Source organism: Oncorhynchus mykiss, chromosome 1 (genome assembly GCF_013265735.2).
Source record: "Oncorhynchus mykiss isolate Arlee chromosome 1, USDA_OmykA_1.1, whole genome shotgun sequence".
NCBI lineage: Eukaryota > Metazoa > Chordata > Actinopteri > Salmoniformes > Salmonidae > Oncorhynchus > Oncorhynchus mykiss.
Genome location: NC_048565.1, coordinates 27,647,961 through 27,663,876, shown reverse-complemented (window position 1 = coordinate 27,663,876; position 15,916 = coordinate 27,647,961). Strand labels below are relative to the sequence as shown.

At 43.0% G+C, this 15,916-nt stretch overlaps 1 protein-coding gene across 2 annotated transcripts in view; it reads left to right on the top strand.

Moving 5' to 3' along the window:
• The window catches only part of LOC110520292 (guanine nucleotide-binding protein G(o) subunit alpha), a 150,768-nt gene that overhangs the window by 117,892 nt on the left and 16,960 nt on the right, over positions 1-15,916 (top strand). For both annotated transcript variants that reach the window (XM_036974922.1, XM_036974925.1), the window contains exon 5: positions 12,115-12,243. In XM_036974922.1, coding sequence (XP_036830817.1) covers positions 12,115-12,243 — 129 coding nt within the window. The remainder of the gene's footprint in view (positions 1-12,114; positions 12,244-15,916) is intronic.

The following is a 15,916-nucleotide window of genomic DNA, read 5'->3' as shown; positions in this document are numbered from 1 at the left end:
AGTCAGAGAGATATTATCCGTCTCATGACACTTCATTGAACTCTCAAAATGAGAGAGAGAGGGAGAGAAAGAAAGAGAGAGAGAGAAAGACCTAGAGAGAATTTAGCATCAGCTATCAGCTATTATGTAGTTTATTTAGGAGCCTGTGGTGCTCTCTCTCATGACACTTTAGTGAACTCTCAAAATGAGAGAGAGAGAACAACCACCAGGTGTGTCCATCGTCTCATCCACCCTATCCTGGGGCGGCAGGTAGCCTGGTGGGTAGGAGCATTGGGTTGGGCCAGTAACCGAAAGGTTGCTGTATTGAATCCCCAAGCTGACAAGGTAAAAATCTGTTCTACCCCTGAGCAAGGCAGTGCTATCTGTGAGTCACTGTACCCCGGGCGCCGATGACGTGGATGTTGATTAAGGCAGCCCCCCACACCTCTCTGATTCAGAGGGTTAAATGCGGAAGACACATTTCAGTTGAATGTTTTCAGTTGTACAACTGACTAGGTATCCCCCTTTCCCATCCCAGCTAACCCAATCTGAATCATCAATGAATGCTGCATTGATTAAGTGCAAAACATCAGACATTTAAAGGCAGCTGTCTTTGTGAGTGTGGTGGTTCAGTAAGTCATCATGAGGACTAGTATGGAGAGCTCCAGCGATACACCGTGACACCGGAGCAGGAGAGAGAGACAATGATTGTGGCGAGTGGCTCAGCTTCTCAAAGGAGGTGGGTAGCTTAAGCCCATAGTATCGCATTCCATTTTCTTTCAATCAACAATATGTTTATGAAACACATTTATTTCACATTTACATGAAACTCAAGACACACCATGTAGACTTTGATATGCCAATGTCTGGCATGATTATGTTATCGTACAGATTAGATTGGGTTGTTTTATCCCAGTCTGCTTTATGAAAACGTTGTATAACTCATTGAGTTGTATATGTCTGAAGGTAGCCCACATGACAGTTGTCTCTTCTCTGTCTCTCTCTCTGAATGTCTCTGGATATGTCCTCAGACATGTACGGGCACGTGGATGCCCTTCATTTGTGACCCATTTATTCACAATGTGCATATTCATTAGAAATAACCCATTTGAAGATTCCCAGTTAATAATACAGTGTTCATCTTATCAACTAAAACAATCAGCTGATACTGAAAGAACAAGCATATCATAGCTCCCAACAAAATCATGCATGGCAGCCATTTTGTGCTACAGAGCTCACCACCCATCAGCTTCACTGAAGCAGAGCTGTGTTTTACCACATCAACTTTCAACTTTACCAGAGGTACCCATCAGATAAGTTGTAACCATGTGTGGCCCACCCCCACCTCCAGCCCTACCATGCCACTGTGGTGTACCACAGGACACTTAATGATCTCTTTTCTCTCTGTTCTTCTCTTAAAGTCCTCTACTTTCTGATCTTCCTCGTTTCTACCCGCTGTCTGTGAGTCACGTCAAATTGATGTCAAAAGTTGCATTTTTGGGCATTTTAGCTAACCATAACCCTTTCCCTAACCTTAACCTAATTATCCTAACCTGCAACATTAATGATCTGCTATGTAAGGGAAGCAGCCGACAGCAGGCTTGTTGCTGAGAAGTGTTGCCAGGCAGAGCACTCAAACTGGATTATGAAGAGGAGGGGTAGGAGAGGAGGGAGGAGAGTGAGGGAAGAGGGGGGATGGTGTGTGGGAGGGGGAGGATGTTACTGGCAGGGAGCCAAAGTAGTGAGGGACAGATATGAGTTCCCCATACCAAAGAGAGAGCCCCCTTCCCTCTGCACTCCACCTCTACACCACTTGAACAGACCCCAGATGACCCAGCCTAATCCTAACAGCACAGAACCTCATTTCTATAGAACACCACTGGGTTGCAGAGCCACAGAGCAACTACATTTTTGTGACATAAAATACCAGACCTCAAATCCCCAAGACTTCCCTTGGGATTTTATTCATCATATTAGTTACTGGTGGAAAATATGGATGTTGGTTTCATGAACTCCAGTAGATATTTCAAGGGAGGTTTGGCTGGAAGACACTGGAGAGATAGTATTTCATTGAAGAGCACACTGATATCCAGTTGGATAGAACATGTCAATTGTGTCATGGCAGAGGAATAAACACACTTTCTGCTGCTTACTCCTCACTGGATTGTGCCCTTTCTGTTCCAAAGTAAACAGAGATTCACACTTAATTTCATAGAGCACTTGCTGTAGCTGGAACTGAGACTATGACACTGTATGAGACTAGACTGCAACAGACCACTCACAGTCCTTTATGGAAATCCCCCTCTTACAGCCGGCTGTAATTTGCATTGGCAGCTCCTATTTGAGGTTAAACAATACATCCCAATGGGGGAGAAAGGCAAATACAGATAAGAGGAATGGTCAACTGGGAGAGGAAAACAGAAAAGGAGAGAACATATCAGTGATGGACAGAAAGGAGAGATACAGAGAGGTTGGAGAGGAAAGTGTGCTACCTTGGAATAATGAAACAGTAAATTCAAGGAGGCACAGGAGGCTGTAACCTATATTCTCATCATGTTTATTGGATTTGGGGTTACAAGTTGAACTTCCAGAGGGGAAATTGCTGTGTGAATATGATGTGGATGTAGGGCTGGGCGGTATACTGTATTTTACGATATGCCGGTATTGATGCACGGAACGGTTTGGGTTTTTACTTTACCTTCTATACCGGTATTTGAATGTTTAGTTTGTTAAATGTGATACGCCGTGGGTAACGTCCATTTTTATAGTTTACTTTGCTACTTGGGTCATCTCTCTCCGCTCTCAATTCAATTAAGGGGCTTTATTAACATGGGAAACACACTACTGTTCAAAAGTTTGGGGTCACTTAGAAGTCCTTCTTTTTGAAAGAAAAGCCTTTTTTTTGGTACATTAAAATAACATCAAATTGATCAGAAATACAGTGTAGACATTGTTAATGTTGTAAATTACTATTGTAGCTGGATTTTTTTATGGAATATCTACATAGGCGTACAGAGGCCCATTATCAGCAACCATCACTCCTGTGTTCCAATGGCACGTTGTGTAAAAGGCTAATTTTAAAAGGCTAATTGATCATTAGAAACCCTTTTGCAATTATGTTAGCACAGCTGAGAACTGTTGTCCTGATTAAAGAGGCAATACAACTGGCCTTCTTTAGACTGCAATAGCATCGAATAGTCCCCGCGATATGCAACTGTTCAGGGAAGTCAGGAACCAATACACGCAGTCAGCTTTTTCAAGCAGAAATTTGCATCCTGTAGCTCTAACTCCAAATGGTTCTGGGACACTGTAAAGTCCATGGAGAACAAGAGCACCTCCTCCCAGCTGCCCACTGCACTGAGGCTAGGTAACATGGTCACCACCGATAAATCTGTGATAATCGAAAACTTCAACAAGCATTTCTCAACGGCTGGCCATTCCTCCTGGCTACTCCAACCTCGGCCAACAGCTCCCCCGCAGCTACTCGCCCAAGCCTCCCCAGCTTCTCCTTTACCCAAATCCAGATAGCAGATGTTCTGAAAGAGCTGCAAAACCTGGACCCATACAAATCAGCTGGGCTTGACAATCTGGACCCTCTATTTCTGAAACTGTCCGCCGCCAATGTCGCAACCCCTATTACCAGCCTGGGTGACACTCTAGACCCAAACTGTTACAGACCTATATCCATCCTGCCCTGCCTATCTAAGGTCTTCGAAAGCCAAGTCAACAAACAGATCACTGACCATCTCGAATCCCACCGTACCTTCTCCGCTGTGCAATCCGGTTTCCGAGCCGGTCACGGGTGCACCTCAGCTACGCTCAAGGTACTAAACGATATCATAACCGCCATCGATAAAAGACAGTACTGTGCAGCCGTCTTCATCGACCTGGCCAAGGCTTTCGACTCTGTCAATCACCTTATTCTTATCGGCAGACTCAGTAGTCTCGGTTTTTCTAATGACTGCCTTGCCTGGTTCACCAACTACTTTGCAGACAGAGTTCAGTGTGTCAAATCGGAGGGCATGTTGTCCGGTCCTCTGGCAGTCTCTATGGGGGTACCACAGGGTTCAATTCTTGGGCCGACTCTTTTATCTGTATATATCAATGATGTTGCTCTTGCTGTGGGCGATTCCCTGATCCACCTCTACGCAGATGACACCATTCTGTATACTTCTGGCTCTTCCTTGGACACTGTACTATCTGACCTCCAAACAAGCTTCAATGCCATACAACACTCCTTCCGTGGCCTCCAACTGCTCTTAAACGCTAGTAAAAACCAAATGCATGCTTTTCAACCGTTCGCTGCCTGCACCCGCACGCCCGACTAGCATCGCCACCCTGGATGGTTCCGACCTAGAATATGTGGACATCTATAAGTACCTAGTTGTCTAGCTAGACTGCAAACTCTCCTTCCAGACTCATATCAAACATCTCCAATCCAAAATCAAATCTAGAGTCGGCTTTCTATTTCGCAACAAATCCTCCTTCACTCACGCCGCCAAACTTACCCTAGTAAAACTGATTATCCCACCGATCCTCGACTTCGGCGATGTCATCTACAAAATAGCTTCCAATACTCTACTCAGTAAACTGGATGCAGTTTATCACAGTGTCATCCGTTTTGTTACTAAAGCACCTTATACCACCCACCACTGCGACCTGTATGCTCTCGTCGGCTGGCCCTCGCTACATGTTCGTCGCCAGACCCACTGGCTCCAGGTCATCTACAAGTCTATGCTAGGTAAAGCTCCGCCTTATCTCAGTTCACTGGTCACGATGGCAACACCCACCCGTAGCACGCGCTCCAGCAGGTGTATCTCACTGATCATCCCTAAAGCCAAAACCTAATTTGGCCGCCTTTCCTTCCAGTGCTGCTTGCGACTGGAACAAATTGCAAAAATCTCTGAAGTTGAAGACTTTTATCTCCCTCAACAACTTTAAACATCTGCTATCTGAGCAGCTAACCGATCGCTGCAGCTGTACATAGTCCATCGGTATATAGCCCACCCAATTTACTTACCTCATCCCCATACTGTTTTTATTTTATTTACGTTTCTGCTCTTTTGCACACCAGTATCTCTACCTGCACATGTTCATCTGATCAGTTATCACTCCAGTGTTAATCTACTACATTGTAATTATTCACTCCTATGGCCTATTTATTGCCTACCTCCTCATGCCTTTTGTACACAATGTATATAGATTATTTTTTTTCTACTATGTTATTTGACTTGTTTATTGTTTATCGTTTACTCCATGTGTAACTCTGTGTTGTTGTCTGTTCACACTGCTATGCTTTATCTTGGCCAGGTCGCAGTTGCAAATGAGAACTTGTTCTCAACTAGCCTACCTGGTTAAATAAAGGTGAAATAAAAAAAGAAATAAAAAATCTGCATTTGTGGGTTCGATTACATGCTCCAAATGGCCAGAAACAAGTAACTTTCTTCTGAAACTTTTCAGTCTATTCTTGTTCTGAGAAATGAAAGCTATCCCACATGAGAAATTGCCAGGAAACTGAAGATCTCGTACAACGCTGTGTACTACTCCCTTCACAGAACAGCGCAAACTGGCCCTAACCATAATAGAAAGAGGAGTGGGAGGCCCCGGTGCACAATTGAGCAAGAGGACAAGTACATTAGAGTGTCTAGCTTGAGAAACAGACACCTCAGATGTCCTCAACCTGCAGTTTCATTAAATAGTACCCGCAAAACACCAGTTTCAACGTCAACAGTGAAGAGGCAACTCCGGGATGCTGGCCTTCTAGGCAGAGCTCTGTCTAGTGTCTGTGTTATTTTGCCCATCTTAATCTTTTATTTTTATTGGCCAGTCTGAGATATGGCTTTTTCTTTGCAACTCTGCCTAGAAGGCTAGCATCCCGGAGTCGCCTCTTCACTGTTGACGTTGAGACTGGTGTTTTGTGGGTACTATTTAATGACGCTGCCAGTTGAGGACTTGTGAAGCATCTGTTTTTCAAATAACTATCAGGGGATATGTGTCAATAGCAACCTTGGGAAAATCCTCTGCATTATCATTAACAGTAGACTCGTACATTTCCTCAGCCAAAACAATGTACTGAGCAAATGTCAAATTGGCTTTTTACCAAATTACTGTACGACAGACCACATATTCACCCTGCACAACCTAATTGACAAAGAAACAAACCAAAATAAAGGCAAAGTCTTCTCATACTGTATTGATTTCAAAAAAGCTTTCGATTCAATTTGGCTTGAGGGTCTGCTATACAAATTTCTTTCCACAGGGCCGGGAGGTGAAACAGGGATGCAGCTTAAGCCCCACCCTCTTCAACATATCAACGAATTTGCGATGGCACTAGAACAGTCTGCAGCACCCGGTCTCACCCAACTAGAATCTAAAGTCAAATGTCTACTGATGATCTGGTGCTTCTGTCCCCAACCAAGGAGGAGCTACAGCAGCACCTAGACATTCTATACAGATTCTGTCAGACCTGGAACCTGACAGTAAATCTCAGAAAGACAAAAATAATGGTGTTCCAAAAAAGGTCCAGTTGCCAGGACCACGAAAACAAATTCCATCTAGACACCGTTGCCCTATAGCACACAAAAAACGATACATACCTCGGCCTAAACATCAGCGCCACAGGTGACTTCCACAAAGCTGTGAACGATCTGAGAGACAAGGCAAGATTCGCCTTCTATGCCATCAAAAGGAACGTAACATTCAACATACCAACTAGGTCAAATTTGTCTCCACTTTTGTGGATTGGGGTGATCAGTCCTTGGTTCCAAATATTGGGGAAGATGCAAGAGCTGAGGATGATGTTAAAGAGTTTAAGTATAGCCAATTGGAATTTGTGTTCTGTATATTTTACCATTTAATTTGGGATACTATCAACCCCCCAGACCTTTATGGGTTGGAGGGTTTGTATTTTGTCTTGTAGTTCATTCAATGTAATTGGAGAATCCAGTGTGTTCTGGTAGTTTAATAGTTGATTCTAAGATTTGTATTTGATCATGTACAGTGGGGCAAAAAAAGTATTTAGTCAGCCACCAATTGTGCAAGTTCTCCCACTTAAAAAGATGAGAGAGGCCTGTAATTTTCATCATAGGTACACTTCAACTATGAAAGACAAAATAAGAAAAGAAAATCCAGAAAATCACATTGTAGGATTTTTAATTAATTTATTTACAAATTATGGTGGAAAATAAGTATTTGGTCACCTACAAACAAGCAAGATTTCTGGCTCTCACAGACCTGTAACTCCTCTGTCCTCCACTCGTTACCTCTATTAATGGCACCTGTTTGAACTTGTTATCAATATAAAGGACACCTGTCCACAACCTCAAACAGGCACACTCCAAACTCCACTATGGCCAAGACCAAAGAGCTGTCAAAGGACACCAGAAACAAAATTGTAGACCTGCAACAGGCTGGGAAGACTGAATCTGCAATAGGTAAGCAGCTTGGTTTGAAGAAATCAACTGTGGGAACAATTATTAGGAAATGGAAGACATACAAGACCACTGATAATCTCCCTCGATCTGGGGCTCCACGCAAGATCTCACCCTGTGGGGTCAAAATGATCACAATAACGGTGAGCAAAAATCCCAGAACCACACAGGGGGACCCTAGTGAATGACCTGCAGAGAGCGGGGACCAAAGTAACAAAGCCTACCATCAGTAACACACTACGCCGCCAGGGAGTCAAATCCTGCAGTGCCAGACGTGTCCCCCTGCTTAAGCCAGTACATGTCCAGGCGCGTCTGAAGTTTGCTAGAGAGCATTTGGATGATCTAGAAGAAGATTGGGAGAATGTCATATGGTCAGATGAAACCAAAATATAACTTTTTGGTAAAAACTCAACTTGTCGTGTTTGGAGGACAAAGAATGCTGAGTTGCATCAAGGAACACCATACCTACTGTGAAGCATGGGGGTGGAAACATCATGCTTTGCGGCTGTTTTTCTGCAAAGAGACCAGGACGACTGATCCGTGTAAAGGAAAGAATGAATGGGGCCATGTATCGTGAGATTTTGAGTGAAAACCTCCTTCCATCAGCAAGGGCATTGAAGATGAAACGTGGCTGGGTCTTTCAGCATGATAATGATCCCAAACACACTGCCCAGGCAACGAAGGAGTGGCTTCGTAAGAAGCATTTCAAGGTCCTGGAGTGGCCTAGCCAGTCTCCAGATCTCAACCCCATAGAAAATCTTTGGAGGGAGTTGAAAGTCCGTGTTGCCCAGCAACAGCCCCAAAACATCACTGCTCTAGAGGAGATCTGCATGGACGAATGGGCCAAAATACCAGCAACAGTGTGTGAAAACCTCGTGAAGACTTACAGAAAACGTTTGACCTCTGTCATTGCCAACAAAGGGTATATAACAAAGTATTGAGATAAACTTTTGTCATTGACCCAATACTTATTTTCAATTTTTTTTCTCTTTTGGTCTGTCAGAGTTGAAGTGTACCTATGATGAAAATTACAGGCCTCTCTCATCTTTTTAAGTGGGAGAACTTTCACAATTGGTGGCTGACTAAATACTTTTTTGCCCCACTGTATATGTTTTTACTATTTGTTCTTTGTTATTGAGCCAAAAAGATTAGATAAGTGGTTTATCCATACATCTCCGTTTTTGATAACTGTTTGTGTTGTTGTTTGTTTCGAGTTTTCCAATTTGACCAGAAGTGAACTGATTTGAACTGATCTTTTTCCGTAATGTATTTCTGTATTGTTTTAGTGATTCACCATAGTGAAGGTGTAGGCTCAGGTTTTCTGGGTCTCTATGTTTTTGGTAGGATAGGTTTCTCAATTTCTTTCTTAGGTTTATGCATTCTTCATCAAACAATTTGTCATTGTTGTTCATTGTCATAGGTTGTCTGCTTGATTTTTTTGATTTGATAGGGAAGCTGAGAGGTCAAATACTGTTTAGGTTTTCTACTGCCAAGTTTACACCTTCACTATTACAGTGAAACCTTTTGTCTAGGAAATTGTCTAGAAGGAATTTAATTTGTTGTTGCCTAATTGTTTTTTGGTAGATTTCCACCCTATTTTCCTTCCATCTATCGCATTTCTTAATATTATTCAGTTCCTTTGGCTTTGATCCCTCGTGATTGAGCGTGGCTCTGTTTAAGTAGAGTGTGATTTTGCTGTAATCTGATAGGGTGTTAGTGGACTGACTGTGAACGCTCTAAGAGACTCTGGGTTGAGGTCAGTGATAAATTAGTCTACAGTACTACTGCCAAGAGATGCGCTATAGGTGTACCTACCATAAGAGTCCCCTCGAAGCCTACCATTGACTATGTACATACCCAGCGTCTGACAGATCTGCAGAAGTTGTGACCCGTTTTTGTTGGTTATGTTGTCGTAGTTATGTCTAGAGGGGCATATGCGGGAGGGAATGCTCTCACCTCCAGGTAGGTGTTTGTCCCACTGTGTGCTGAGGGTGTCGGGTTCTTGTCCAGTTCTGGCATTTAGTTCGCCACAGACTAGTACATGTCCCTGAGCTTGGACATTTTTGCTCTCCCCCTCTAGGAGGGAGAAGCTGTCATTGTTAAAGTATGGGGATTCTATTGGGGGGATATAGGTAGCATACATGAGGACATTGTTCTCTGTTGAGAAATAATTTCCTTAATCAATTCTAGCCAGATGTAAAATGTTCCTAATCTCTCACCATGCCACTTTTCACACAGACCTAGCCCCGCCCCCTCAAGAAGCACATTTGTTGTTCTTCGACCACAAAACAATTGAGTTCAATCTGCATGGTCAATGCAGCACATGCAACAATGTTGATGACAACGATGCTGTTTTTACTTTGCTTCTTAATATAAATTGACTATTTGTTTGTGTTTCTTAGCAACATCTGCAAACAGCTAGTTTATATTTTCTTAGCAAGGTGGGCCGACATCCTGTTAGCCCCTAATGCTAATCGCTAATGCTATTCGCTAGCTAGCTAATAAATGTCAGAGCAAACGTAATTAGCTATACAGCCTGATGATACCAGTGGTACATGGTGTAGGCTTAAATCAGCATGTTGTTTGTGCAACAGTATCTTCTAAATCAAAGAGGAATACACAAAGCAAGAACATGTTAGCTACATGAAGTAGCTAAGAGTAAACATTCAATGTAGCCAAAGATTATAGGATCCCCTAGGAAACACTTATCAACACTTTGGTTCCTACTCTGTCACAATAACTCCTCCCTGGCATTTTAATTTGTTGTCATGTCAAACAATACTGTATTCAAAGTGCTCACTATTATAGTCTAACTATATAATTAAAATAATCATTATATTTCCATGATTCCAACAGTTCACCCAAGAGTTTTGCTCTAAATCGCAAGTCAACATTTGGTTAAAAATAAGGCCTAGATTGTTTGCAGATATAGTGCAACCCCACGTGGCAGAGTGGAAATTATCTCAAATGAGTGCAGGAAATGCAGGAATTGAAAATGCTGAAATATTTGTGGGGTTGAAATGAACACTATATAACAATCAGAATGGAGAAAGACCCATTGAAATCACTTAGAATGTATGTGTTGACACCCTAGGGTCACGCAATACTCATGAAGCACATTTAGAACTTTTATTATTAAAAAACGTCAAATACAGTGATGTGATATTTTGACCATATCGTCCAGCCCTATGTGGATGATTTGGCCAGAATTAAACATTCATCGGCAGTAATGACTATAACCCCAGTTGTCTTATTGTCGCCTCCTGTAAGACATTGAGGTTTACTACATCTCTCTGAGCAGATTGGCTGGCCTGTAATGGCAGGGCAGGGTGAATCCACTCTCTGGAGTGGTTTCATCTGGGTTAAAATGACCATGTCAGTGTGAGTTATGGACACACTTTGTACAGATGTCATATCTCATTCTAGCTCCAGCAGTTACATCACAGGTCTCCCCCACTGATCTTCCTCTATCTCCCCGACCTCGGCCTCTTCCTATTTTTCTCTCTGCGTCATCCTCTCTGCCCCCCTCCCTATATCATGGACAGACAGGCAGACAGTGTGGACACAGCCCAGGTATTTAGGCACTACTGTTAATGAGCTGCATTAGTGCTTGGCACCCTGCCACCCGAACTGAGAGCTTGGCAACGGATGCAGCACATCTACCGCTGGACATCGACTTGTTAATCATTTATCACTCATTTATCACTCATTTCACGTGTACATACATTCAAAACCATTCAGCAACATACTGCACTGTGGTTCCATGCAGCTTATGGTTGCGTTATGCAGTGTAAATGCCCCCCTCGGTTGGTTGTGTCACCAGGCTGTGGCCAGGTTGGAATGTTCACACACTGCTGCTGAATACTGAAGCTGCCAAGCGAAGCCCCACAGCTCTCAACTGGACTCAGATCAGTGAATGACACCATTACACATAAACACAGATGGCGGTAGAGAATATGTTTCTATTTGAGTGAATGAGTGAGTGAGTGAGTGAGTGAGTGAGTGAGTGAGTGAGTGAGTGAGTGAGTGAGTGTGTGGTTGCGAGAGAAACGACGTGAGGCACTCTGTGAATTGTTATTGTTATTGTTTTGTTATTATCCCTATGTGATTAGAAAATGAAAATAGAAAATGTTTGTAAAAAATGTGTCTCCGTGTGTGTGTGTGCGTTTGTGTGAGAAACATCATGAGGTACTTACTGTAATGTTTTGTTGACCCCTAGCAAGATGGATGTCATCATTGTCTATTTTCCCTCTCTTGATTGTTACCTCTCCTGCATGTGGAGCAGCAGGTTTGCACACAGTCCTAAGCAAACCCAGCTACTCTAGCTGATGTGGGCCCATAGCTCAGATGTGGGCCCATAGCTCAAATGTAGCATAGTCTTCGACATTTCCTATCCAAAATGTCCACGATGGCCCTCGTAACTGTAGTGCACTGCTCCAGCTCTTCTGATTCCAATGCCAGGTTGTCATTAGGCTATAAGCTTTTTGTCTGTCCCTCATCCAGGCTCAGGGGAGCAGAGCAGACTACTCCTTCTCCAATCGATGATTTAAGTAAATTCATTAAATTCTGTGGTGAATGAAACCATTGTGCACTTGCGGCCCCAGAAGAACAGAGTTCAGACCCCCTGTCTCAGTCCACAGAGCTTAGGGTTGAAAACAGAGTCCAATGCATTGATCCTAACTGGCATCTCTATCTCTCTCCCCAGCTACCTAGACAGTTTAGACCGGATTGGTGCTCCTGACTACCAGCCCACAGAGCAGGACATTCTCAGAACCCGAGTCAAGACCACTGGCATCGTAGAAACTCACTTTGTCTTCAAGAACCTGCACTTCAGGTGAGACACTAGCTCAGTGCTCCTCTTCCTTCTCAAATATTCTTATTCTGCAGGTTTCCCCAACTGGTGGCCCATGGGGGATTTTATTTGGCCACCCATGTTTTCTTAGCAAAGAAAAAAATATATACACAACCGTTCAAAAGTTTGGGTCACTTAGAAATTTCCTTTTTTTAAAAGAAAAGCATTTTTTTTTTTTTTGTCCATTAAAATAACATAAAATTGAAAAGAAATACAGTGTAGACATGGTTTATGTTGTAAATGACTATTGTAGCTAGGCGTACAGAGGCCCATTATCAGCAACCATCACTCCTGTGTTCCAATGGCACGTTGTGTTAGCTAATCCAAGTTTATAGTTTTAAAAGGCCAATTGATCATTAGAAAATAATTTTGCAATTATGTTAGCACAGCTGAAACTGTTGTCCTGATTAAAGAAGCAATAAAACTGGCGTTCTTTAGACTAGCTGAGTATCTGGAGCATCAGCACTTGTGGGTTTGATTACAGGCTCAAAATGGCTAGAACACAAAGAACTTTCTTCTGAAACTCATCAGTCTATTCTTGTTCTGAGAAATGAAGGCTATTCCATGCGAGAAATTTCCAAGAAACTGAAGATCTCGTACAACGCTTTGTACTACTCCCTTCACAGAACAGCGCAAACTGGATCTAACCATAATAGAAAGAGGAGTGAGAGGCCCCGGTGCCCAACTGAGCAAGAGGACAAGTACATTAGAGTGTCTAGTTTGAGAAACAGATGCCTCACAAGTCCTCAACTGGCAGCTTCATTAAATAGTACCCATAAAACACCAGCCTCTGGTCGACAGGTTCTCAAGCTTCGGTTGGCTCGTCAGGCTTCCATTGCCGAAGCTACCGGGGATGCCTCAGCTAGCTCGTCAGGATTCCATTCCTCAGCTGGCTCGACAGGTTCTCAAGCCTTGGTTGGCTCGTCAGGCTCCGACGTCTCAGCCGCCTCGTCAGGCTCCCGCGCCTCAGCCGGCTCGACTGGTTCCCGCGCCTCAGCCGGCTCGACTGGTTCCTGCGCCTCAGCCGGCTCGACTGGTTCCCGCGCCTCACCCGGCTCGACTGGTTCCCGCGCCTCACCCGGCTCGACTGGTTCCCGCGCCTCACCCGGCTCGACTAGTTCCCGGGCCTCAGCCGGCTCGACTGGTTCCCGCGCCTCAGCCGACTCAACTGGTTCCCGCGCCTCAGCCGGCTCAACTGGTTTCCGCGCCCCAGCCGGGTCGACTGGTTCCAGTGCCTCAGCCGGGTCGACTGGTTCCTGCGCCTCAGCTGGGTTGACTGGTTCCCGCACCTCAGCAGAAGCGACCGGTCCGCTCCTGGTCCTTCTGGACCGTCCCTTTGGCCAGCGTCCTGTGGCTGGAGCCACTCCCCCTCTCTGGCATTCGTTGTTTACTCATTATTACACACCACCATCGTTATGTGCACCTGCACCTCATGAGACTCACCTGGACTCGATCACCTTCCTGATTACCTCCCCTATATCTGTCACTCCCTTTGATTCTTTCCCCGGGCATTATTGATTCTGTTTGTGTTTCATGTCTATACGCTACTCGTGTTTGTTATATTGTCCGATGTTCCAGTTGTTATTAAACTCACCACCTGCGCTTGCTTTCCGACTCCCAGCATATACAAATACAATACAAATTGTTGTTTTAGTCAAACATATCTGTTTGGGGTGCTTGCGGTCAATCTGCAGTCTACAAATGATTTGTAATTATGTTCTGACAATCTGCTCAAGAAGAAATCTGCCCTCGACTGAATCTAGTTGATGATCCCTACTCCAACTCCTTTCAGTATTTAGAAAATAGATGCATTGGTTATGCTGCATTTACATTGATCTTTCCATGAAACCATGTAAAGGGAATACTTGGTAAATACAGTATGTGTGCTTAAATGGAGATTGCCATACAGTTGAAGTCGGAGGTTTACATACACTTAGGTTGGAAACATTAAAACTTGTTTTTCAACCACTCCACAAATGTCTTGTCAACAAACTTTATTTTTATGCAAGTCAGTTTAGGACATCTACTTTGTGCATAACACAAGTCATTTTTCCAACAATTGCTTACAGACAGATTATTTCACTTATAATGCACTGTATCAAAATTCCAGTGGGTCAGAATATTACATACACTAAGTTGACTGTGCCTTTAAACAGCTTGGAAAATTCCATAAAATTATATCATGGCTTTAGAAGCTTCTGATAGGCTAATTGACATAATTTGAGTCAATTGGAGGTGTACCTGTGGATGTATTTCAAGGCCTACCTTCAAACTCAGTGCCTCTTTGCTTGATATCATGGGAAAATCAAAATACAGTGGGGCAAAAAAGTATTTAGTCAGCCACCAATTGTGCAAGTTCTCCCACTTAAAAATATGAGAGAGGCCTGTCATTTTCATCATAGGTACAATTCAACTATGACAGACAAAATGAGAAAAGAAATTCCAGAAAATCACATTGTAGGATTTTTTATGAATTTATTTGCAAATTAGGAAGAAGCCACTGCTCCAATACCGCCATAAAAAAAGCCAGACTAAGGTTTGCAACTGCACATGGGGACAAAGATCTTTCTTTTTGGAGAAATGTCCTCTGGTCTGATGAAACAAAAATAGAACTGTTTGGCCATAATGACCATCGTTATGTTAAAGGGGGTGGCTTGCAAGCCGAAGAACACCATCGCAACCGTGAAACTTCTGACTTCAACTGTACATTCATGGATTCTACCCTACGTTAATAGGTTTTTCCATTATTGTACCATGGGAATTAAAATGTTATTTTTTATAAATATATGTGCACCTGGAACAGTACAGTGCGCTGGGAGAAAAGAAGCTGTGACTGAATCTACATTTTAATTCTATGCTCTAGTTAATTACTCTAGAACTGCCAAATCTGGAGATACATTCAAGTTTAAATCATTCGGTATTATCTGGTGTACAATAAAAAAAAAGTGGGATGTATAAAACATTTTTTTTATAAATCTGCAATTTACCTTGTTTAGCTTGGTGTAACACGATCATGTTACTATAAAAAAAATGTCTCACAAAACAGAGAGCTTGTATTTTTCCTCTGTTCCTCACAGTGGCCTGCCTGACTGCCTACTAAGTGCTAGCACAAAGCAGCTCTTTGTTTATCTCCTTCACCTCACTTAGTCAGCTGATTGAGAACATAAAAGACAGGATGAAAATATCGTGTTAATATAATATGTTTAAATCAGTGGTGTGCAGAGAGCGGCTGCAGGGCTGTCGGGTTATAGTGCTCCATTCATTCCTGATCCTAAGACTGTCTCTCTGACAGGCTTTTTACTAACGCTAACATAATGTTCCGGTACTGAAGAAAGACTGTTTTAGTTTAGTGGTCCAGGACTTTTTCCAGTTACCCCAGCAGCTCGAGGTTGTCCTGACCTTAAATACTGTATATACAGCTCTGGAAAACATTGAGACCACTGCAAAATGATCAGTTTATCTGGTTTTACTATTTATAGGTATGTGTTTGGGTAAAATTAAAATGTTGTTTTATTCCTTAAACTACTGACAACATTTCTCCCAAATTCCAAATAACAATATTGTCTTTTAGAGCATTTATTTGCAGAAAATGACAACTGGTCATATATAACTAAAAATATGTAGTGTTGTAGACCTCGAATAATGCAAAGATAAT